Source organism: Oncorhynchus kisutch, linkage group LG21, assembly GCF_002021735.2.
Source record: "Oncorhynchus kisutch isolate 150728-3 linkage group LG21, Okis_V2, whole genome shotgun sequence".
NCBI classification, from domain to species: domain Eukaryota; kingdom Metazoa; phylum Chordata; class Actinopteri; order Salmoniformes; family Salmonidae; genus Oncorhynchus; species Oncorhynchus kisutch.
This window is the reverse complement of record NC_034194.2, coordinates 27,308,915-27,335,851: the sequence shown is the minus strand read 5'-3', so window position 1 is coordinate 27,335,851 and position 26,937 is coordinate 27,308,915. Positions and strand designations below refer to the sequence as shown.

The 26,937-nt window shown below is 47.3% G+C and overlaps 1 protein-coding gene across 3 annotated transcripts in view; it reads left to right on the top strand.

The window, feature by feature from the left end:
• Positions 1–26,937, top strand: part of afg1lb (AFG1 like ATPase b) — a 70,545-nt gene that overhangs the window by 22,639 nt on the left and 20,969 nt on the right. For all 3 annotated transcript variants that reach the window (XM_031800957.1, XM_031800955.1, XM_031800954.1), the window contains one exon: positions 118–218. In XM_031800957.1, coding sequence (XP_031656817.1) covers positions 118–218 — 101 coding nt within the window. The remainder of the gene's footprint in view (positions 1–117; positions 219–26,937) is intronic.

Below are 26,937 nucleotides of genomic sequence, written 5' to 3'. Positions count from 1 at the left end.
ACTGGTAGGGCCAGTGATATTGAGGCTAAAGTAGTGGCCATAGTTTCAGTATTGAGTTGTTTTCTGTGTATGATCAGCTCTATGTTGGGTCAATTAATCGTGTGTGCGTTTCCATAGTAACGGGTCCCAGGGTCCTGACGGTGCAGGGCAGAGAGTTGAGACTGGAGAAGACCTGTGGAAACATCGCTGACTGTACCTTTAAAGAACTGTGTGATAGAGTGAGTTACTTCCACAACTATCTTCTCTATCACTCTCTCTTTATTTATATTGTATCTCCCTCTCTCTTTCTCCCAACTCCGTCTCTCTCCTGCTTGTTATTGTATCTCTCTCTCTCTTTCTCCCAACTCCGTCTCTCTCCTGCTTGTTATTGTATCTCCCTCTCTCTTTCTCCCAACTCCGTCTCTCTCCTGCTTGTTATTGTATCTCCCTCTCTCTTTCTCCCAACTCCGTCTCTCTCCTGCTTGTTATTGTATCTCCCTCTCTCTTTCTCCCAACTCCGTCTCTCTCCTGCTTGTTATTGTATCTCCCTCTCTCTTTCTCCCAACTCCGTCTCTCTCCTGCTTGTTATTGTATCTCTCTCTTCTCTGTGTTGACTATGCTCTGCTACTTTTTCTCTTCCAACCAGATCCCTCTATTCTTCCTTATTCTTTCGCTCTCTTTTTACCCTCACTCCCCCCTTCGCACTATCGTTCCTGTTTTCTTAATTTATCCACTCATTGTACTTTTTCCTGCTGTTTTTCCTACCTCCTTCATTGTGTCCTTCCCCTTTGTTTCTGCCTCTTCTTCTTTTACATTTTCTCCTTCCTTCTGCTCTCGTCCTTTCTCCCTCCTGTCCCCTCCAATTCTATATTCATTCATCTGTGCGCTGTTCAAGGTCAAAGACTACAGGCTATTTTTAACAGTTTTTGTTCAGCAGGGAATAGCATTGGCCTTTTTAGTGTTTCTAAACTGAACAAAAATATAAACGCAATATGTAAAGTATTCAGACCCTTTCCGCAGTACTTTGTTGAAGCACCTTTGGCAGCAATTACAGGGTATGGTGCTACAAGCTTAGCAAACCTGTATTTGGGGAGTTTCTTCCATTCTTCTTTGCAAATCCTCTCAAGCTCTGTCAGGTTGGATGGGGAGCGTCGCTGCACAGCTATTTTCAGGTCTTTCCAGAGATGTTCGATCGGGTTCAAGTTCGGGCTCTGGCTTGGCCACTCAAGGACATTCAGAGACTTGTCCCGAAGCCGTCACGAAGCCACTCCTGCTTGTCTTGGCTGTGTGCTTAGGATCGTTGTCTTGTTGGAAGGTGAACCTTGCCCCAGTCTGAGGTCCTGAGCGCTCTGGAGCAGGTTTTCATCAAGGATCTCTCTGTACTTTGCTCTGTTCATCTTTCCCGTCAATCCTGACTAGTCTCCCTGCTCCCTGCTGCTGAAAAACATCCCCACAGCATGATGCTGCCACCACTGTGCTTCACCATAGGGATGGTGCCAGGTTTCCTCCACACGTGGCGCTTGGCATTCAGGCAAAATAGTTCAATCTTGGTTTCATCAGACCAGATAATCTTGTTTCTCATGGTCTGAGAGACCTTTAGGTGCCTTTTGGCAAACTCCAAACTGGTTGTCAGGTTGCCTTTTACTGAGGAGTGGCTTCCGTCTGGCCACTCTACCATAAAGGCCTGATTGGTGGAGTGCTGCAGAGATGGTTGTCCTTCTGGAAGGTTCTCCCATCTCCACAGAGGAACCATCGGGTTCTTGATCATCTCCCTGACCAAGGCCCTTCTCCCCTGATTGCTCAGTTTGGCTGGGTGGCTAGCTCTAGGAAGAGTCTTGGTGGTTCCAAACTTCTTCCATTTAAGAATCATGGAGGCCGGGGGGAGGACAAAATGACGCCGTAGAGAAAACACTGTGTTTCAGCGAGCTCCCGTGGCATTCGTAAATGTATATTTTTACATTAATCTCCTAGCTTGAAAAAGTGGTAGAATTGGCTAAATAAGTTATCCTGCAATGAGTCTTGATGGCTATTTCTCAAAAATCTCAGACAACATGCACAACAGAAACTTCAACTACATCTATGGACACTAAGATAAAAGCACTTGAGAAACAGGTGCGCGAAATGGCAGAGCACATTGACGACTTGGATAATTGAGGACGCAGATGCAATATTCGTGTTGTGGGACTCCCGGAAAATTCTGATGGGACACGTTCAGTAAAATTCTTTGAGGAATGGATCCCTGGCTACCTACAAATGGACACTAAGGCTGGTCGTGTGAAGCTGGACAGAGCCCATCGCTCTCAAGCACCGATACCAGGTCCCAGCCAGCGCCCACGGCCGGTGGTTATAAAGTTCCACAACTTCACCGACAAGCAGCGCGTCATGGATGCGGCTAGAAACATTGGCTCTGATGGTAGTCAACATAAAGGTCCAAAGGTCTCATTCTTCAATGATTATTCCACAGCGGTTGTACGAAGGTGCAAAGTGTTTGAGGCCGAGGCTCGACTCAAGAGAATAAAGATGGACTACGCACTGCTGTACCCGGCCACATTGAAGATTATGGTCAACGGATCGCCTAAAAAAAACTCTACACACCTGAAGAGGCTGCTGCGTTTATTGACTCTCTCGGGTAAATAACTTTAAGCTGCACCTCCACAGCATTGGATCACTTTTTTTATTGTTAGTTGAATCTGATCATGAAACAGTGGTGTGAGTTCTCACGTACTCCGGTTCAGTAATATTCGTATCTTTATTATTTTTCTTGCTAAAGTAACTGCCACTATAGCCCAGGCTGAGATATGTGTGAATCCATATTGGTGCCCAGGCTTGGTTTTAGGTGGAAGAGCCTCAATCTTCTTCTATTGATTTTCATTTCCATATATATAAAGGATGAGGCTATTGAGTGGCAATGCGGACTTAAGAGTCTACATTGGAGAGTTGAAATCCCCTGCATGTTAGCTAGTGGGAAAACCCCCTTTTGGATCTTTCCATGTTTCATTTTTGGGTTGAGTTTAGTTCGAGTTCAGGGTTCATATCGTTTGTTTATGCTCGTGAGATAGAGGAGAGTTCAACACATGGAAAAAGGTACCACCCCATCTTTACAGTAGGATTCAGTCTGGATATTGAATGGTCAAGGCGCAATGGCAGGTAACAGACTGCGTGTATGTACATAACCCCATTAAAAGGAAGAAGGTACTGTCTTTTTTTGGAAAAATAAAATATGGATATTGCCCTGTTGCAAAAAACTCATTTCGATGATAAGGAGCATCTGAAATTACAACAAGGGGGGTTTGGTTAAGTGTTTTTCTCATCATTTACATCCAGAAGTAGAGGTGTAGCAATTCTTGTGAAAAATAACTTGCCACTTAAGGTCTTGAATTGTGTGAAAGATAAATTTGGTCGCTTTGTTATAATTAATGGTACTTTACAAAGGCAGAACATTTACATACTGAATATTTACTTCCCCCTGCCCACCCCCCTGATTTCCTCACTAAGGTATTTCTAGACTTTTCAGAATTAAACTCGGACACTGCAGTGGTTGGAGGAGATTTTAACTGCTTGTTGAACCCCCTTATTGATAAGTTTCCCAGCGGTATAGCTTCACTCTCTCCTCAAGCTAAGTCACTTAAAGCTATTTGTGATGATCTGGGGTATGCAGATGTCTGGAGAACTTGTCATCCCTCCAACAGAGAGTTCACTTTTTTCTCTGCATGGATGTCAAACTAGAAATGATTACTTTTTTTATGCCCAGGACGTCTTTGCAGTCTGTTTTATCCGCTAGGATAGGAAGCATAGTCATATCTGATCATGCTGAGGTGATCCTGGACATAAAACTCAACGGGGCATTCAATCGGTCAAGACATTGGAGGTTGAACACAACCATTCTTAAAGACCATACATTCACATCATATTTTATTACAGAGTTTAAAGCATTTTTCTCTATTAACTCTCAATCAACAGATAACCCCTCACTCCTTTGGGAGACCTGTAAAGCGTATGCCAGGGATCTGATTATGTCATACACAGCCAATAAGAGACCTGTAAAGCGTACGCCATGGATCTGATTATGTCATACACAGCCAATAAGAGACCTGTAAAGCGTACGCCAGGGATCTGATTATGTCATACACAGCCAATAAGAGACCTGTAAAGCGTACGCCAGGGATCTGATTATGTCATACACAGCCAATAAGAGACCTGTAAAGCGTACGCCAGGGATCTGATTATGTCATACACAGCCACTAAGAGACCTGTAAAGCGTATGCCAGGGATCTGATTATGTCATACACAGCCACTAAGAGACCTGTAAAGCGTATGCCAGGGATCTGATTATGTCATACACAGCCACTAAGAGACCTGTAAAGTGTACGCCAGGGGTCTGATTATGTCATACACAGCCACTAAGAGACCTGTAAAGCGTATGCCAGGGGTCTGATTATGTCATACACAGCCACTAAGAGACCTGTAAAGTGTATGCCAGGGGTCTGATTATGTCATACACAGCCACTAAGACCTGTAAAGCGTACGCCAGGGGTCTGATTATGTCATACACAGCCACTAAGAGACCTGTAAAGTGTACGCCAGGGGTCTGATTGTCATACACAGCCACTAAGAGACCTGTAAAGTGTACGCCAGGGGTCTGATTATGTCATACACAGCCACTAAGAGACCTGTAAAGCGTATGCCAGGGGTCTGATTATGTCATACACAGCCACTAAGAGACCTGTAAAGCGTACGCCAGGGGTCTGATTATGTCATACACAGCCAATAAGAGACCTGTAAAGCGTACGCCAGGGGTCTGATTATGTCATACACAGCCACTAAGAGACCTGTAAAGCGTACGCCAGGGGTCTGATTATGTCATACACAGCCACTAAGAGACCTGTAAAGCGTACGCCAGGGGTCTGATTATGTCATACACAGCCACTAAGAGACCTGTAAAGAGTATGCCAGGGGTCTGATTATGTCATACACAGCCAATAAGAGACCTGTAAAGTGTACACCAGGGGTCTGATTATGTCATACACAGCCACTAAGAGACCTGTAAAGCGTACGCCAGGGGTCTGATTATGTCATACACAGCCACTAAGAGACCTGTAAAGTGTACGCCAGGGGTCTGATTATGTCATGCACAGCCAATAAGAGACCTGTAAAGTGTACACCAGGGGTCTGATTATGTCATACACAGCCAATAAGAGACCTGTAAAGTGTACACCAGGGGTCTGATTATGTCATACACAGCCACTAAGAGACCTGTAAAGCGTACGCCAGGGGTCTGATTATGTCATACACAGCCACTAAGAGACCTGTAAAGCGTACGCCAGGGGTCTGATTATGTCATACACAGCCACTAAGAGACCTGTAAAGAGTATGCCAGGGGTCTGATTATGTCATACACAGCCAATAAGAGACCTGTAAAGTGTACACCAGGGGTCTGATTATGTCATACACAGCCACTAAGAGACCTGTAAAGCGTACGCCAGGGGTCTGATTATGTCATACACAGCCACTAAGAGACCTGTAAAGCGTACACCAGGGGTCTGATTATGTCATACACAGCCACTAAGAGACCTGTAAAGTGTACGCCAGGGGTCTGATTATGTCATGCACAGCCAATAAGAGACCTGTAAAGTGTACACCAGGGGTCTGATTATGTCATACACAGCCAATAAGAGACCTGTAAAGTGTACACCAGGGGTCTGATTATGTCATACACAGCCACTGAGAGACCTGTAAAGTGTACGCCAGGGGTCTGATTATGTCATACACAGCCACTAAGAGACCTGTAAAGTGTACGCCAGGGGTCTGATTATGTCATACACAGCCACTAAGAGACCTGTAAAGCGTACGCCAGGGGTCTGATTATGTCATACACAGCCACTAAGAGACCTGTAAAGCGTACGCCAGGGGTCTGATTATGTCATACACAGCCACTAAGAGACCTGTAAAGCGTACGCCAGGGGTCTGATTATGTCATACACAGCCACTAAGAGACCTGTAAAGCGTACGCCAGGGGTCTGATTATGTCATACACAGCCAATAAGAGACCTGTAAAGCGTACGCCAGGGGTCTGATTATGTCATACACAGCCACTAAGAGACCTGTAAAGAGTATGCCAGGGGTCTGATTATGTCATACACAGCCAATAAGAGACCTGTAAAGTGTACACCAGGGGTCTGATTATGTCATACACAGCCACTAAGAGACCTGTAAAGCGTACGCCAGGGGTCTGATTATGTCATACACAGCCACTAAGAGACCTGTAAAGCGTACGCCAGGGGTCTGATTATGTCATACACAGCTACTAAGAGCTACTAAGCTACTAAGAGACCTGTAAAGTGTACGCCAGGGGTCTGATTATGTCATACACAGCCACTAAGAGACCTATAAAGCGTACGCCAGGGGTCTGATTATGTCAAACACAGCCACTAAGAGACCTGTAAAGTGTACGCCAGGGGTCTGATTATGTCATGCACAGCCAATAAGAGACCTGTAAAGTGTACACCAGGGGTCTGATTATGTCATACACAGCCAATAAGAGACCTGTAAAGTGTACACCAGGGGTCTGATTATGTCATACACAGCCACTAAGAGACCTGTAAAGCGTACGCCAGGGGTCTGATTATGTCATACACAGCCACTAAGAGACCTGTAAAGCGTATGCCAGGGGTCTGATTATGTCATACACAGCCACTAAGACCTGTAAAGCATACGCCAGGGGTCTGATTATGTCATACACAGCCACTAAGAGACCTGTAAAGCGTACGCCAGGGGTCTGATTATGTCATACACAGCCACTAAGAGACCTGTAAAGCGTCCGCCAGCGGTCTGATTATGTCATACACAGCCACTAAGAGACCTGTAAAGCGTACGCCAGGGGTCTGATTATGTCATACACAGCCACTAAGAGACCTGTAAAGCGTACGCCAGGGGTCTGATTATGTCATACACAGCCACTAAGAGACCTGTAAAGCGTACGCCAGGGGTCTGATTATGTCATACACAGCCACTAAGAGACCTGTAAAGCATACGCCAGGGGTCTGATTATGTCATACACAGCCACTAAGAGACCTGTAAAGCATACGCCAGGGGTCTGATTATGTCATACACAGCCACTAAGAGACCTGTAAAGCGTACGCCAGGGGTCTGATTATGTCATACACAGCCACTAAGAGACCTGTAAAGCGTACGCCAGGGGTCTGATTATCTCATACACAGCCACTAAGAGACCTGTAAAGCGTACGCCAGGGGTCTGATTATGTCATACACAGCTACTAAGAGCTACTAAGCTACTAAGAGACATGTAAAGTGTACACCAGGGGTCTGATTATGTCATACACAGCCAATAAGAGACCTGTAAAGTGTACACCAGGGGTCTGATTATGTCATACACAGCCACTAAGAGACCTGTAAAGCGTATGCCAGGGGTCTGATTATGTCATACACAGCCACTAAGAGACCTGTAAAGCGTACGCCAGGGGTCTGATTATGTCATACACAGCCACTAAGAGACCTGTAAAGCGTACGCCAGGGGTCTGATTATGTCATACACAGCCACTAAGAGACCTGTAAAGCGTACGCCAGGGGTCTGATTATGTCATACACAGCCACTAAGAGACCTGTAAAGCGTACGCCAGGGGTCTGATTATGTCATACACAGCCACTAAGAGACCTGTAAAGCGTACGCCAGGGGTCTGATTATGTCATACACAGCCAATAAGAGACCTGTAAAGCGTACGCCAGGGGTCTGATTATGTCATACACAGCCACTAAGAGACCTGTAAAGCGTACGCCAGGGGTCTGATTATGTCATACACAGCCACTAAGAGACCTGTAAAGAGTATGCCAGGGGTCTGATTATGTCATACACAGCCAATAAGAGACCTGTAAAGTGTACACCAGGGGTCTGATTATGTCATACACAGCCACTAAGAGACCTGTAAAGCGTACGCCAGGGGTCTGATTATGTCATACACAGCCACTAAGAGACCTGTAAAGCGTACGCCAGGGGTCTGATTATGTCATACACAGCCACTAAGAGACCTGTAAAGCGTACGCCAGGGGTCTGATTATGTCATACACAGCCACTAAGAGACCTGTAAAGCGTACGCCAGGGGTCTGATTATGTCATACACAGCCACTAAGAGACCTGTAAAGCGTACGCCAGGGGTCTGATTATGTCATTCACAGCCACTAAGAGACCTGTCAAGTGTACATCAGGGGTCTGATTATGTCATACACAGCCACTAAGAGACCTGTAAAGCGTACGCCAGGGGTCTGATTATGTCATACACAGCCACTAAGAGACCTGTAAAGCGTACGCCAGGGGTCTGATTATGTCATACACAGCCACTAAGAGACCTGTAAAGCGTACGCCAGGGGTCTGATTATGTCATACACAGCCACTAAGAGACCTGTAAAGCGTACGCCAGGGGTCTGATTATGTCATACACAGCCAATAAGAGACCTGTAAAGCGTACGCCAGGGGTCTGATTATGTCATACACAGCCACTAAGAGACCTGTAAAGCGTACGCCAGGGGTCTGATTATGTCATACACAGCCACTAAGAGACCTGTAAAGAGTATGCCAGGGGTCTGATTATGTCATACACAGCCACTAAGAGACCTGTAAAGCGTACGCCAGGGGTCTGATTATGTCATACACAGCCACTAAGAGACCTGTAAAGCGTACGCCAGGGGTCTGATTATGTCATACACAGCTACTAAGAGCTACTAAGAGACATGTAAAGTGTACGCCAGGGGTCTGATTATGTCATACACAGCCACTAAGAGACCTGTAAAGCGTACGCCAGGGGTCTGATTATGTCATACACAGCCACTAAGAGACCTGTAAAGTGTACGCCAGGGGTCTGATTATGTCATGCACAGCCAATAAGAGACCTGTAAAGTGTACACCAGGGGTCTGATTATGTCATACACAGCCAATAAGAGACCTGTAAAGTGTACACCAGGGGTCTGATTATGTCATACACAGCCACTAAGAGACCTGTAAAGCGTATGCCAGGGGTCTGATTATGTCATACACAGCCACTAAGAGACCTGTAAAGCGTACGCCAGGGGTCTGATTATGTCATACACAGCCAATAAGAGACCTGTAAAGCGTACGCCAGGGGTCTGATTATGTCATACACAGCCAATAAGAGTCCTGTAAAGCGTACGCCAGGGGTCTGATTATGTCATACACAGCCAATAAGAGACCTGTAAAGCGTACGCCAGGGGTCTGATTATGTCATACACAGCCACTAAGAGACCTGTAAAGCGTACGCCAGGGGTCTGATTATGTCATACACAGCCACTAAGAGACCTGTAAAGTGTACGCCAGGGGTCTGATTATGTCATACACAGCCACTAAGAGACCTGTAAAGCGTACGCCAGGGGTCTGATTATGTCATTCACAGCCACTAAGAGACCTGTAAAGTGTACATCAGGGGTCTGATTATGTCATACACAGCCACTAAGAGACCTGTAAAGCGTACGCCAGGGGTCTGATTATGTCATACACAGCCACTAAGAGACCTGTAAAGTGTACGCCAGGGGTCTGATTATGTCATACACAGCCACTAAGAGACCTGTAAAGTGTACGCCAGGGGTCTGATTATGTCATACACAGCCACTAAGAGACCTGTAAAGCGTACGCCAGGGGTCTGATTATGTCATACACAGCCACTAAGAGACCTGTAAAGCGTACGCCAGGGGTCTGATTATGTCATACACAGCCACTAAGAGACCTGTAAAGTGTACGCCAGGGGTCTGATTATGTCATACACAGCCACTAAGAGACCTGTAAAGCGTACGCCAGGGGTCTGATTATGTCATTCACAGCCACTAATAGACCTGTAAAGTGTACGCCAGGGGTCTGATTATGTCATACACAGCCACTAAGAGACCTTTAAAGTGTACGCCAGGGGTCTGATTATGTCATTCACAGCCACTAATAGACCTGTAAGTGTACGCCAGGGGTCTGATTATGTCATACACAGCCACTAAGAGACCTGTAAAGTGTATGCCAGGGGTCTGATTATGTCATACACAGCCACTAAGAGACCTGTAAAGCGTACGCCAGGGGTCTGATTATGTCATACACAGCTACTAAGAGCTACTAAGCTACTAAGAGACCTGTAAAGTGTACGCCAGGGGTCTGATTATGTCATACACAGCCACTAAGAGACCTGTAAAGTGTACGCCAGGGGTCTGATTATGTCATGCACAGCCAATAAGAGACCTGTAAAGTGTACACCAGGGGTCTGATTATGTCATACACAGCCACTAAGAGACCTGTAAGCGTACGCCAGGGGTCTGATTATGTCATACACAGCCACTAAGAGACCTGTAAAGCGTATGCCAGGGGTCTGATTATGTCATACACAGCCACTAAGACCTGTAAAGCATACGCCAGGGGTCTGATTATGTCATACACAGCCACTAAGAGACCTGTAAAGCGTACGCCAGGGGTCTGATTATGTCATACACAGCCACTAAGAGACCTGTAAAGCGTCCGCCAGGGGTCTGATTATGTCATACACAGCCACTAAGAGACCTGTAAAGCGTACGCCAGGGGTCTGTTATGTCTACACAGCCACTAAGAGACCTGTAAAGCGTACGCCAGGGGTCTGATTATGTCATACACAGCCACTAAGAGACCTGTAAGCGTACGCCAGGGGTCTGATTAATGTCATACACAGCCACTAAGAGACCTGTAAAGCGTACGCCAGGGGTCTGATTATGTCATACACAGCCACTAAGAGACCTGTAAAGCGTACGCAGGGGTCTGATTATGTCATACACAGCCACTAAGAGACCTGTAAAGCGTACGCCAGGGGTCTGATTATGTCATACACAGCCAATAAGAGACCTGTAAAGCGTACTCCAGGGGTCTGATTATGTCATACACAGCCACTAAGAGACCTGTAAAGCGTACGCCAGGGGTCTGATTATGTCATACACAGCCACTAAGAGACCTGTAAAGTGTACACAGGGGTCTGATTATGTCATACACAGCCACTAAGAGACCTGTAAAGCGTACGCCAGGGGTCTGATTATGTCATACACAGCCACTAAGAGACCTGTAAAGCGTACGCCAGGGGTCTGATTATGTCATACACAGCCACTAAGAGACCTGTAAAGCTGTACGCCAGGGGTCTGATTATGTCATACACAGCCACTAAGAGACCTGTAAAGCGTACGCCAGGGGTCTGATTATGTCATACACAGCCACTAAGAGACCTGTAAAGTGTACGCCAGGGGTCTGATTATGTCATACACAGCCACTAAGAGACCTGTAAAGTGTACACCAGGGGTCTGATTATGTCATACACAGCCACTAAGAGACCTGTAAAGTGTACACCAGGGTCTGATTATGTCATACACAGCCACTAAGAGACCTGTAAAGCGTACGCCAGGGGTCTGATTATGTCATACACAGCCACTAAGAGACCTGTAAAGCGTACGCCAGGGGTCTGATTATGTCATACACAGCCACTAAGAGACCTGTAAGCGTACGCCAGGGGTCTGATTATGTCATACACAGCCACTAAGAGACCTGTAAAGCGTACGCCAGGGGTCTGATTATGTCATACACAGCCACTAAGAGACCTGTAAAGCGTACGCCAGGGGTCTGATATGTCATACACAGCCAATAAGAGACCTGTAAAGCGTACGCCAGGGGTCTGATTATGTCATACACAGCCAATAAGAGACCTGTAAAGCGTACGCCAGGGGTCTGATTATGTCATACACAGCCACTAAGAGACCTGTAAAGCGTATGCCAGGGGTCTGATTATGTCATACAACAGCCACTAAGAGACCTGTAAAGCGTACCCAGGGGTCTGATTATGTCATACACAGCCAATAAGAGACCTGTAAAGCGTACGCCAGGGGTCTGATTATGTCATACACAGCCACTAAGAGACCTGTAAAGCGTACGCCAGGGGTCTGATTATGTCATACACAGCTTACTAAGCAAGCTACTAAGCTAACTAGAGACATGTAAAGTGTACGCCAGGGGTCTGATTATGTCATACACAGCACTAAGAGACCTGTAAAGCGTACGCCAGGGGTCTGATTATGTCATACACAGCCACTAAGAGACCTGTAAAGTGTACGCCAGGGGTCTGATTATGTCATGCACAGCCACTAAGAGACCTGTAAAGTGTACACCAGGGGTCTGATTATGTCATACACAGCCACTAAGAGACCTGTAAAGTGTACACCAGGGGTCTGATTATGTCATACACAGCCACTAAGAGACCTGTAAAGCGTACGCCAGGGGTCTGATTATGTCATACACAGCCACTAAGAGACCTGTAAAGCGTACGCCAGGGGTCTGATTATGTCATACACAGCCACTAAGAGACCTGTAAAGCGTACGCCAGGGGTCTGATTATGTCATACACAGCCACTAAGAGACCTGTAAAGCGTACGCCAGGGGTCTGATTATGTCATACACAGCCAATAAGAGACCTGTAAAGCGTACGCCAGGGGTCTGATTATGTCATACACAGCCAATAAGAGACCTGTAAAGCGTACGCCAGGGGTCTGATTATGTCATACACAGCCACTAAGAGACCTGTAAAGGTACGCCAGGGGTCTGATTATGTCATACACAGCCACTAAGAGACCTGTAAAGTGTACGCCAGGGGTCTGATTATGTCATACACAGCCACTAAGAGACCTGTAAAGCGTACGCCAGGGGTCTGATTATGTCATACACAGCCACTAAGAGACCTGTAAAGCGTACGCCAGGGGTCTGATTATGTCATACACAGCCACTAAGAGACCTGTAAAGTGTACGCCAGGGGTCTGATTATGTCATACACAGCCACTAAGAGACCTGTAAAGCGTACGCCAGGGGTCTGATTATGTCATACACAGCCACTAAGAGACCTGTAAAGCGTACGCCAGGGTCTGATTATGTCATACACAGCCACTAAGAGACTGTAAAGTGTACGCCAGGGGTCTGATTATGTCATACACAGCCACTAAGACCTGTAAAGTGTACGCCAGGGGTCTGATTATGTCATACACAGCCACTAAGAGACCTGTAAAGCGTACGCCAGGGGTCTGATTATGTCATACACAGCCACTAAGAGACCTGTAAAGTGTACGCCAGGGGGTCTGATGATGTCATACACAGCCACTAAGAGACCTGTAAAGCGTACGCCAGGGGTCTGATTATGTCATACACAGCCACTAAGAGACCTGTAAGCGTACGCCAGGGGTCTGATTATGTCCAGACACAGCCACTAGAGACCTGTAAAGCGTACGCCAGGGGTCTGATTATGTCATACACAGCCCTAAGAGACCTGTAAAGCGTACTGCCAGGGGTCTGATTAGTTCATACACAGCCACTAAGAGACCTGTAAAGCGTACGCCAGGGGGGTCTGATTATGTCATAGACAGCCACTAGAGACCTGTAAAGTGTACGCCAGGGGTCTGATTATGTCATACACAGCCACTAAGAGCCTGTAAAGCGTACGCCAGGGGTCTGATTATGTCATACACAGCCACTAAGAGACCTGTAAAGCGTACGCCAGGGGTCTGATTATGTCATTCACAGCCACTAAGAGACCTGTAAAGTGTACGCCAGGGGGTCTGATTATGTCATACACAGCCACTAAGAGACCTGTAAAGTGTACGCCAGGGGTCTGATTATGTCATACACAGCCACTAAGAGACCTGTAAAGCGTACGCCAGGGGTCTGATTATGTCCATACACAGCCACTAAGAGACCTGTAAAAGCGTACGCCAGGGGTCTGATTAGTCATACACAGCCACTAAGAGACCTGTAAAGTGTACGCCAGGGGTCTGATTATGTCATACACAGCCACTAAGAGACCTGTAAGTGTAACGCTCAGGGGTCTGATTAGCATACCAGCCACTAAGAGACCTGTAAAGTGTACGCCAGGGGTCTGATTATGTCATACACAGCCACTAAGAGACCTGTAAAGCGTACGCCAGGGGTCTGATTATGTCATACACAGCCACTAAGAGACCTGTAAAGTGTATGCCAGGGGTCTGATTATGTCATACACAGCCACTAAGAGACCTGTTAAAGTGTACGCCAGGGTCTGATTATGTCATACACAGCCACTAAGAGACCTGTAAAGCGTACGCCAGGTGGTCTGATTATGTCATATCACAGCCACTAAGAGACCTGTAAAGTGTACGCCAGGGGTCTGATTATGTCATACACCAGCCACTAAGAGACCTGTAAAGTGTACGCCAGGGGTCTGATTATGTCATACACAGCCACTAAGAGACCTGTAAAGCGTACGCCAGGGGTCTGATATGTCATACACAGCCACTAAGAGACCTGTAAAGCGTACGCCAGGGGTCTGATTATGTCATACACAGCCACTAAGAGACCTGTAAAGCGTACGCCAGGGTCTGATTATGTCATACACAGCCACTAAGAGACCTGTAAAGCGTACGCCAGGGGTCTGATTATGTCATACACAGCCACTAAGAGACCTGTAAAGCGTACGCCAGGGGTCTGATTATGTCATACACAGCCCACTAAGAGACCTGTAAAGCGTACGCCAGGGGTCTGATTATGTCATACACAGCCACTAAGAGACCTGTAAAGCGTACGCCAGGGGTCTGATTATGTCATACACAGCCACTAGAGACCTGTAAAGCGTACGCCAGGGGTCTGATTATGTCATACACAGCCACTAAGAGACCTGTAAAGCGTACGCCAGGGGTCTGATTATGTCATACACAGCCACTAAGAGACCTGTAAAGCGTACGCCAGGGGTCTGATTATGTCATACACAGCCACTAGGACCTGTAAGTACGCCAGGGTCTGATTATGTCAAAGCCACTAAGAGGACCTGTAAAGCGCGCAGGGGTCTGATTATGTCATACACAGCCACTAAGAGACCTGTAAAGTGTACGCCAGGGGTCTGATTATGTCATACACAGCCACTAAGAGACCTGTAAAGTGTACGCCAGGGGGTCTGATTATGTCATACACAGCCACTAAGAGACCTGTAAAGCGTACGCCAGGGGTCTGATTATGTCATACACAGCCACTAAGAGACCTGTAAAGCGTACGCCAGGGGTCTGATTATGTCATTACAGCCACTAAGAGACCTGTAAAGCGTACGCCAGGGGTCTGATTATGTCATACACAGCCACTAAGAGACCTGTAAAGCGTACGCCAGGGGTCTGATTATGTCATTCACAGCCACTAAGAGACCTGTAAAGTGTACGCCAGGGGTCTGATTATGTCAATTACACAGCCACTAAGAGACCTGTAAAGTGTACGCCAGGGGTCTGATTATGTCATACACAGCCACTAAGAGACCTGTAAAGTGTACGCCAGGGGTCTGATTATGTCATACACAGCCACTAAGAGACCTGTAAAGCGTACGCCAGGGGTCTGATTATGTCATTCACAGCCACTAAGAGACCTGTAAAGTGTACGCCAGGGGTCTGATTATGTCATACACAGCCACTAAGAGACCTGTAAAGTGTACGCCAGGGGTCTGATTATGTCATTCACAGCCACTAAGAGACCTGTAAAGTGTACGCCAGGGGTCTGATTATGTCATACACAGCCACTAAGAGACCTGTAAAGGTACGCCAGGGGTCTGATTATGTCATACACAGCCACTAAGAGACCTGTAAAGTGTACGCCAGGGGTCTGATTATGTCATACACAGCCACTAAGAGACCTGTAAAGCGTACGCCAGGGGTCTGATTATGTCATACACAGCCACTAAGAGACCTGTAAAGCGTACGCCAGGGGTCTGATTATGTCATACACAGCCACTAAGAGACCTGTAAAGCGTACGCCAGGGGTCTGATTATGTCATACACAGCCACTAAGAGACCTGTAAAGTGTACGCCAGGGGTCTGATTATGTCATACACAGCCACTAAGAGACCTGTAAAGCGTACGCCAGGGGTCTGATTATGTCATACACAGCCACTAAGAGACCTGTAAAGTGTACGCCAGGGGTCTGATTATGTCATACACAGCCACTAAGAGACCTGTAAAGTGTACGCCAGGGGTCTGATTATGTCATACACAGCCACTAAGAGACCTGTAAAGCGTACGCCAGGGGTCTGATTATGTCATACACAGCCACTAAGAGACCTGTAAAGCGTACGCCAGGGGTCTGATTATGTCATACACAGCCACTAAGAGACCTGTAAAGCGTACGCCAGGGGTCTGATTATGTCATACACAGCCACTAAGAGACCTGTAAAGGTACGCCAGGGGTCTGATTATGTCATTCACAAGCCACTAAGAGACCTGTAAAGTGTACGCCAGGGGTCTGATTATGTCATACACAGCCACTAAGAGAACTGTAAAGCGTATGCCAGGGGTCTGATTATGTCATACACAAGCCACTAAGAGACCTGTAAAGTGTACGCCAGGGGGTCTGATTATGTCATACACAGCCACTAAGAGACCTGTTAAAGCGTACGCCAGGGGTCTGATTATGTCATACACAGCCACTAAGAGACCTGTAAAGCGTACGCCAGGGGTCTGATTATGTCATACACAGCCACTAAGAGACCTGTAAAGCGTACGCCAGGGGTCTGATTATGTCATACACAGCCACTAAGAGACCTGTAAAGCGTACGCCAGGGGTCTGATTATGTCATACACAGCCACTAAGAGACCTGTAAAGCGTACGCCAGGGGTCTGATTATGTCATACACAGCCAATAAGAGACCTGTAAAGCGTACGCCAGGGGTCTGATTATGTCATACACAGCCACTAAGAGACCTGTAAAGTGTACGCCAGGGGTCTGATTATGTCATACACAGCCACTAAGAGACCTGTAAAGTGTACGCCAGGGGTCTGATTATGTCATACACAGCCACTAAGAGACCTGTAAAGTGTACGCCAGGGGTCTGATTATGTCATACACAGCCACTAAGAGACCTGTTAAAGCGTACGCCAGGGGTCTGATTATGTCATACACAGCCACTAAGAGACCTGTAAAGCGTACGCCAGGGGTCTGATTATGTCATACACAGCCACTAAGAGACCTGTAAAGCGTACGCCAGGGGTCTGATTATGTCATACACAGCCACTAAGAGACCTGTAAAGCGTACGCCAGGGGTCTGATTATGTCATACACAGCCACTAAGAGACCTGTAAAGCGTACGCCAGGGGTCTGATTATGTCATACACAGCCACTAAGAGACCTGTAAAGCGTACGCCAGGGGTCTGATTATGTCATACACAGCCACTAAGAGACCTGTAAAGCGTACGCCAGGGGTCTGATTATGTCATACACAGCCACTAAGAGACCTGTAAAGCGTACGCCAGGGGTCTGATTATGTCATACACAGCCACTAAGAGACCTGTAAAGCGTACGCCAGGGGTCTGATTATGTTCATACACAGCCACTAAGAGACCTGTAAAGCGTACGCCAGGGGTCTGATTATGTCATACACAGCCACTAAGAGACCTGTAAAGTGTACGCCAGGGGTCTGATTATGTCATACACAGCCACTAAGAGACCTGTAAAGTGTTACGCCAGGGGTCTGATTATGTCATACACAGCCACTAAGAGACCTGTAAAGCGTACGCCAGGGGTCTGATTATGTCATACACAGCCACTAGAGACCTGTAAAGTGTACGCCAGGGTCTGATTATGTCATACACAGCCAAGACCTTAAGGGCCAGGGTCTATAGTAAGCTCTAAGAGCCTGTAAAGCGTACGCCAGGGGTCTGATTATGTCATACACAGCCACTAAGAGACCTGTAAAGTGTACGCCAGGGGTCTGATTATGTCATACACAGCCACTAAGAGACCTGTAAAGCGTACGCCAGGGGGTCTGATTATGTCATACACAGCCACTAAGAGACCTGTAAAGCGTACGCCAGGGGTCTGATTATGTCATACACAGCCACTAAGAGACCTGTAAAGTTACGCCAGGGGTCTGATTATGTCATACACAGCCACTAAGAGACCTGTAAAGCGTACGCCAGGGGTCTGATTATGTCATACACAGCCACTAAGAGACCTGTAAAGTGTACGCCAGGGGTCTGATTATGTCATACACAGCCACTAAGAGACCTGTAAAGCGTACGCCAGGGGTCTGATTATGTCATACACAGCCACTAAGAGACCTGTAAAGCGTACGCCAGGGGTCTGATTATGTCATACACAGCCACTAAGAGACCTGTAAAGCGTATGCCAGGGGTCTGATTATGTCATTACACAGCCACTAAGAGACCTGTAAAGTGTACGCCAGGGGTCTGATTATGTCATACACAGCCACTAAGAGACCTGTAAAGCGTACGCCAGGGGTCTGATTATGTCATACACAGCCACTAAGAGACCTGTAAAGTGTACGCCAGGGGTCTGATTATGTCATACACAGCCACTAAGAGACCTGTAAAGCGTACGCCAGGGGTCTGATTATGTCATACACAGCCACTAAGAGACCTGTAAAGCGTACGCCAGGGGTCTGATTATGTCATACACAGCCACTAAGAGACCTGTAAAGCGTACGCCAGGGGTCTGATTATGTCATACACAGCCACTAAGAGACCTGTAAAGTGTACGCCAGGGGTCTGATTATGTCATACACAGCCACTAAGAGACCTGTAAAGGTACGCCAGGGGTCTGATATGTCATACACAGCCACTAAGAGACCTGTAAAGGTACGCCAGGGGTCTGATTATGTCATACACAGCCACTAAGAGACCTGTAAAGTGTACGCCAGGGGTCTGATTATGTCATACACAGCCACTAAGAGACCTGTAAAGCGTACGCCAGGGGTCTGATTATGTCATACACAGCCACTAAGAGACCTGTAAAGCGTACGCCAGGGGTCTGATTATGTCATACACAGCCACTAGAGACCTGTAAAGTGTACGCCAGGGGTCTGATTATTCATACACAGCCACTAAGAGAACCTGGTAAAGCGTACGCCAGGGGTCCTGATTATGTCATACACAGCCACTAAGAGACCTGTAAAGTGTACGCCAGGGGTCTGATTATGTCATACACAGCCACTAAGAGACCTGTAAAGTGTACGCCAGGGGTCTGATTATGTCATACACAGCCACTAAGAGACCTGTAAAGTGTACGCCAGGGTCTGATTATGTTCATACACAGCCACTAAGAGACCTGTAAAAGTGTACGCCAGGGGTCTGATTATGTCATACACAGCCACTAAGAGACCTTAAAGCGTACGCCAGGGTCTGATTATGTCATACACAGCCACTAAGAGACCTGTAAAGCGTACGCCAGGGGTCTGATTATGTCATACACAGCCACTAAGAGACCTGTAAAGCGTACGCCAGGGGTCTGATTATGTCATACACAGCCACTAAGAGACCTGTAAAGCGTACGCCAGGGGTCTGATTATGTCATACACAGCCACTAAAGAGACCTGTAAAGCGTACTCCAGGGGTCTGATTATGTCATTACACAGCCACTAAGAGACCTGTAAAGTGTACGCCAGGGGTCTGATTATGTCATACACAGCCACTAAGAGACCTGTAAAGCGTACGCCAGGGGTCTGATTATGTCATACACAGCCACTAAGAGACCTGTAAAGTGTACGCCAGGGGTCTGATTATGTCATACACAGCCACTAAGAGACCTGTAAAGGTACGCAGGGGTTCTGATTATGTCATACACAGCCACTAAGAGACCTGTAAAGTGTACGCCAGGGGTCTGATTATGTCATACACAGCCACTAAGAGACCTGTAAAGCGTACGCCAGGGGTCTGATTATGTCATACACAGCCACTAAGAGACCTGTAAAGCGTACGCCAGGGGTCTGATTATGTCATACACAGCCACTAAGAGACCTGTAAAGCGTACGCCAGGGGTCTGATTATGTCATACACAGCCACTAAGAGACCTGTAAAGCGTACGCCAGGGGTCTGATTATGTCATACACAGCCACTAAGAGACCTGTAAAGCGTACGCCAGGGGTCTGATTATGTCATACACAGCCACTAAGAGACCTGTAAAGTGTACGCCAGGGGTCTGATTATGTCATACACAGCCACTAAGAGACCTGTAAAGCGTACGCCAGGGGTCTGATTATGTCATACACAGCCACTAAGAGACCTGTAAAGCGTACGCCAGGGGTCTGATTATGTCATCCACAGCCACTAAGAGACCTGTAAAGTGTACGCCAGGGGTCTGATTATGTCATACACAGCCACTAAGAGACCTGTAAAGCGTACGCCAGGGTCTGATTATGTCATACACAGCCACTAAGAGACCTGTAAAGTGTACGCCAGGGGTCTGATTATGTCATACACAGCCACTAAGAGACCTGTAAAGCGTACGCCAGGGGTCTGATTATGTCATACACAGCCACTAAGAGACCTGTAAAGTGTACGCCAGGGGTCTGATTATGTCATACACAGCCACTAAGGACCTGTAAAGCGTACGCCAGGGGTCTGATTATGTCATACACAGCCACTAAGAGACCTGTAAAGCGTTACGCCAGGGGTCTGATTATGTCATACACAGCCACTAAGAGACCTGTAAAGCGTACGCCAGGGGTCTGATTATGTCATACACAGCCACTAAGAGACCTGTAAAGTGTACGCCAGGGGTCTGATTATGTCATACACAGCCACTAAGAGACCTGTAAAGTGTACGCCAGGGGTCTGATTATGTCATACACAGCCACTAAGAGACCTGTAAAGTGTACGCCAGGGGTCTGATTATGTCATACACAGCCACTAAGAGACCTGTAAAGCGTACGCCAGGGGTCTGATTATGTCATACACAGCCACTAAGAGACCTGTAAAGCGTACGCCAGGGTCTGATTATGTCATACACAGCCACTAAGAGACTAGCTACTAAGAGACCTGTAAGGCGCCAGGGGTCTGATTATGTCATACACAGCCACTAAGAGACCTGTAAAGCGTACGCCAGGGGTCTGATTATGTCATACACAGCCACTAAGAGACCTGTAAAGTGTACGCCAGGGTCTGATTATGTCATACACAGCCACTAAGAGACCTGTAAAGTGTACGCCAGGGGTCTGATTATGTCATACACAGCCACTAAGAGACCTGTAAAGCGTACGCCAGGGGTCTGATTATGTCATACACAGCCACTAAGAGACCTGTAAAGCGTACGCCAGGGGTCTGATTATGTCATACACAGCCACTAAGAGACCTGTAAAGCGTACGCCAGGTGGTCTGATTATGTCATACACAGCCACTAAGAGACCTGTAAAGCGTACGCCAGGGGTCTGATTATGTCATACACAGCCACTAAGAGACCTGTAAAGTGTACGCCAGGGGTCTGATTATGTCATACACAGCCACTAAGAGACCTGTAAAGCGTACGCCAGGGGTCTGATTATGTCATACACAGCCACTAAGAGACCTGTAAAGCGTACGCCAGGGGTCTGATTATGTTCACTATAAGCTACTAAGCCACTAAGAGACCTGTAAAGTGTACGCCAGGGGTCTGATTATGTCTACACAGCCACTAAGAGACCTGTAAAGTGTACGCCAGGGGTCTGATTATGTCATACACAGCCACTAAGAGACCTGTAAAGCGTACGCCAGGGGTCTGATTATGTCATACACAGCCACTAAGAGACCTGTAAAGCGTACCCAGGGTCTGATTATGTCATACACAGCCACTAAGAGACCTGTAAAGCGTACGCCAGGGGTCTGATTATGTCATACACAGCCACTAAGAGACCTGTAAAGCGTACGCCAGGGGTCTGATTATGTCATACACAGCCACTAAGAGACCTGTAAAGCGTACGCCAGGGGTCTGATTATGTCATACACAGCCACTAAGAACCTGTAAAGCGTACGCCAGGGGTCTGATATGTCATACACAGCCACTAAGAGACCTGTAAAGCGTACGCCAGGGTCTGATTATGTCATACACAGCCACTAAGAGACCTGTAAAGCGTACGCCAGGGGTCTGATTATGTCATACACAGCCACTAAGAGACCTGTAAAGTGTACGCCAGGGTCTGATTATGTCATACACAGCCACTAAGAGACCTGTAAAGTGTACGCCAGGGGTCTGATTATGTCATACACAGCCACTAAGAGACCTGTAAAGCGTACGCCAGGGGTCTGATTATGTCATACACAGCCACTAAGAGACCTGTAAAGCGTACGCCAGGGGTCTGATTATGTCATACACAGCCACTAAGAGACCTGTAAAGCGTACGCCAGGGTCTGATTATGTCATACACAGCCACTAAGAGACCTGTAAAGCGTACGCCAGGGGTCTGATTATGTCATACACAGCCACTAAGAGACCTGTAAAGCGTACGCCAGGGGTCTGATTATGTCATACACAGCCACTAAGAGACCTGTAAAGCGTACGCCAGGGGTCTGATTATGTCATACACAGCCACTAAGAGACCTGTAAAGCGTACGCCAGGGTCTGATTATGTCATACACAGCCACTAAGAGACCTGTAAAGCGTACGCCAGGGGTCTGATTATGTCATACACAGCCACTAAGAGACCTGTAAAGCGTACGCCAGGGGTCTGATTATGTCATACACAGCCACTAAGAGACCTGTAAAGTGTACGCCAGGGGTCTGATTATGTCATACACAGCCACTAAGAGACCTGTAAAGCGTACGCCAGGGGTCTGATTATGTCATACACAGCCACTAAGAGACCTGTAAAGTGTACGCCAGGGGTCTGATTATGTCATACACAGCCACTAAGAGACCTGTAAAGTGTACGCCAGGGGTCTGATTATGTCATACACAGCCACTAAGAGACCTGTAAAGCGTACGCCAGGGGTCTGATTATGTCATACACAGCCACTAAGAGACCTGTAAAGCGTACGCCAGGGGTCTGATTATGTCATACACAGCCACTAAGAGACCTGTAAAGCGTACGCCAGGGGTCTGATTATGTCATACACAGCCACTAAGAGACCTGTAAAGTGTACGCCAGGGGTCTGATTATGTCATACACAGCCACTAAGAGACCTGTAAAGCGTACGCCAGGGGTCTGATTATGTCATACACAGCCACTAAGAGACCTGTAAAGCGTACGCCAGGGGTCTGATTATGTCATACACAGCCACTAAGAGACCTGTAAAGCGTACGCCAGGGGTCTGATTATGTCATACACAGCCACTAAGAGACCTGTAAAGCGTACGCCAGGGGTCTGATTATGTCATACACAGCCACTAAGAGACCTGTAAAGCGTACGCCAGGGGTCTGATTATGTCATACACAGCCACTAAGAGACCTGTAAAGCGTGTACGCCAGGGGTCTGATTATGTCATACACAGCCACTAAGAGACCTGTAAAGCGTACGCCAGGGGTCTGATTATGTCATACACAGCCACTAAGAGACCTGTAAAGCGTACGCCAGGGGTCTGATTATGTCATACACAGCCACTAAGAGACCTGTAAAGTGTACGCCAGGGGTCTGATTATGTCATTCACAGCCACTAAGAGACCTGTAAAGTGTACGCCAGGGGTCTGATTATGTCATACACAGCCACTAAGAGACCTGTAAAGTGTACGCCAGGGGTCTGATTATGTCATACACAGCCACTAAGAGACCTGTAAAGTGTACGCCAGGGGTCTGATTATGTCATACACAGCCACTAAGAGACCTGTAAAGCGTACGCCAGGGGTCTGATTATGTCATACACAGCCACTAAGAGACCTGTAAGTGTACGCCAGGGGTCTGATTATGTCATACACAGCCACTAAGAGACCTGTAAAGTGTACGCCAGGGGTCTGATTATGTCATACACAGCCACTAAGAGACCTGTAAAGCGTACGCCAGGGGTCTGATTATGTCATACACAGCCACTAAGAGACCTGTAAAGTGTACTCCAGGGGTCTGATTATGTCATACACAGCCACTAAGAGACCTGTAAAGCGTACGCCAGGGGTCTGATTATGTCATACACAGCCACTAAGAGACCTGTAAAGCGTACGCCAGGGGTCTGATTATGTCATACACAGCCACTAAGAGACCTGTAAAGTGTACGCCAGGGGTCTGATTATGTCATACACAGCCACTAAGAGACCTGTAAAGCGTACGCCAGGGGTCTGATTATGTCATACACAGCCACTAAGAGACCTGTAAAGCGTACGCCAGGGGTCTGATTATGTCATACACAGCCACTAAGAGACCTGTAAAGCGTACGCCAGGGGTCTGATTATGTCATACACAGCCACTAAGAGACCTGTAAAGTGTACGCCAGGGGTCTGATTATGTCATACACAGCCACTAAGAGGACCTGTAAAGCGTACTGCCAGGGGTCTGATTATGTCATACACAAGCCACTAAGAGACCTGTAAAGCGTACTGCCAGGGGTCTGATTATGTCATACACAGCCACTAAGAGACCTGTAAAGTGTACGCAGGGGTCTGATTATGTCATACACAGCCACTAAGAGACCTGTAAAGCGTACGCCAGGGGTCTGATTATGTCATACACAGCCACTAAGAGACCTGTAAAGGTATGCCAGGGGTCTGATTATGTCATACACAGCCACTAAGAGACCTGTAAAGTGTACGCCAGGGGTCTGATTATGTCATACACAGCCACTAAGAGACCTGTAAAGCGTACGCCAGGGGTCTGATTATGTCATACACAGCCACTAAGAGACCTGTAAAGCGTACGCCAGGGGTCTGATTATGTCATACACAGCCACTAAGAGGACCTGTAAAGTGTACGCCAGGGGTCTGATTATGTCATACACAGCCACTAAGAGACCTGTAAAGTGTACGCCAGGGGTCTGATTATGTCATACACAGCCACTAAGAGACCTGTAAAGCGTACGCCAGGGTCTGATTATGTCATACACAGCCACTAAGAGACCTGTAAAGCTGTACGCCAGGGGTCTGATTATGTCATACACAGCCACTAAGAGACCTGTAAAGTGTACGCCAGGGGTCTGATTATGTCATACACAGCCACTAAGAGACCTGTAAAGTGTACGCCAGGGGTCTGATTATGTCATACACAGCCACTAAGAGACCTGTAAAGCGTACGCCAGGGGTCTGATTATGTCATACACAGCCACTAAGAGACCTGTAAAGTGTACGCCAGGGGTCTGATTATGTCATACACAGCCACTAAGGACCTGTAAAGCGTACGCCAGGGGTCTGATTATGTCATACACAGCCACTAAGGACCTGTAAAGCGTACGCCCAGGGGTCTGATTATGTCATACACAGCCACTAAGAGACCTGTAAAGCGTACGCCAGGGGTCTGATTATGTCATACACAGCCACTAAGAGACCTGTAAAGCGTACGCCAGGGGTCTGATTATGTCATACACAGCCACTAAGAGACCTGTAAAGTGTACGCCAGGGGTCTGATTATGTCATACACAGCCACTAAGAGACCTGTAAAGTGTACGCCAGGGGTCTGATTATGTCATACACAGCCACTAAGAGACCTGTAAAGTGTACGCCAGGGGTCTGATTATGTCATACACAGCCACTAAGAGACCTGTAAAGTGTACGCCAGGGGTCTGATTATGTCATACACAGCCACTAAGAGACCTGTAAAGCGTACGCCAGGGGTCTGATTATGTCATACACAGCCACTAAGAGACCTGTAAAGCGTACGCCAGGGGTCTGATTATGTCATACACAGCCACTAAGAGACCTGTAAAGCGTACGCCAGGGGTCTGATTATGTCATACACAGCCACTAAGAGACCTGTAAAGCGTACGCCAGGGGTCTGATTATGTCATACACAGCCACTAAGAGACCTGTAAAGTGTACGCCAGGGGTCTGATTATGTCATACACAGCCACTAAGAGACCTGTAAAGTGTACGCCAGGGGTCTGATTATGTCATACACAGCCACTAAGAGACCTGTAAAGCGTACGCCAGGGGTCTGATTATGTCATACACAGCCACTAAGAGACCTGTAAAGCGTACGCCAGGGGTCTGATTATGTCATACACAGCCACTAAGAGACCTGTAAAGCGTACGCCAGGGGTCTGATTATGTCATACACAGCCACTAAGAGACCTGTAAAGCGTACGCCAGGGGTCTGATTATGTCATACACAGCCACTAAGAGACCTGTAAAGCGTACGCCAGGGGTCTGATTATGTCATACACAGCCACTAAGAGACCTGTAAAGCGTACGCCAGGGGTCTGATTATGTCATACACAGCCACTAAGAGACCTGTAAAGTGTACGCCAGGGGTCTGATTATGTCATACACAGCCACTAAGAGACCTGTAAAGTGTACGCCAGGGGTCTGATTATGTCATACACAGCCACTAAGAGACCTGTAAAGTGTACGCCAGGGGTCTGATTATGTCATACACAGCCACTAAGAGACCTGTAAAGCGTACGCCAGGGGTCTGATTATGTCATACACAGCCACTAAGAGACCTGTAAAGTGTACGCCAGGGGTCTGATTATGTCATACACAGCCACTAAGAGACCTGTAAAGCGTACGCCAGGGGTCTGATTATGTCATTCACAGCCACTAAGAGACCTGTAAAGTGTACGCCAGGGGTCTGATTATGTCATACACAGCCACTAAGAGACCTGTAAAGTGTACGCCAGGGGTCTGATTATGTCATACACAGCCACTAAGAGACCTGTAAAGTGTACGCCAGGGGTCTGATTATGTCATACACAGCCACTAAGAGACCTGTAAAGTGTACGCCAGGGGTCTGATTATGTCATACACAGCCACTAAGAGACCTGTAAAGTGTACGCCAGGGGTCTGATTATGTCATACACAGCCACTAAGAGACCTGTAAAGTGTACGCCAGGGGTCTGATTATGTCATACACAGCCACTAAGAGACCTGTAAAGTGTACGCCAGGGGTCTGATTATGTCATACACAGCCACTAAGAGACCTGTAAAGTGTACGCCAGGGGTCTGATTATGTCATACACAGCCACTAAGAGACCTGTAAAGTGTACGCCAGGGGTCTGATTATGTCATACACAGCCACTAAGAGACCTGTAAAGTGTACGCCAGGGGTCTGATTATGT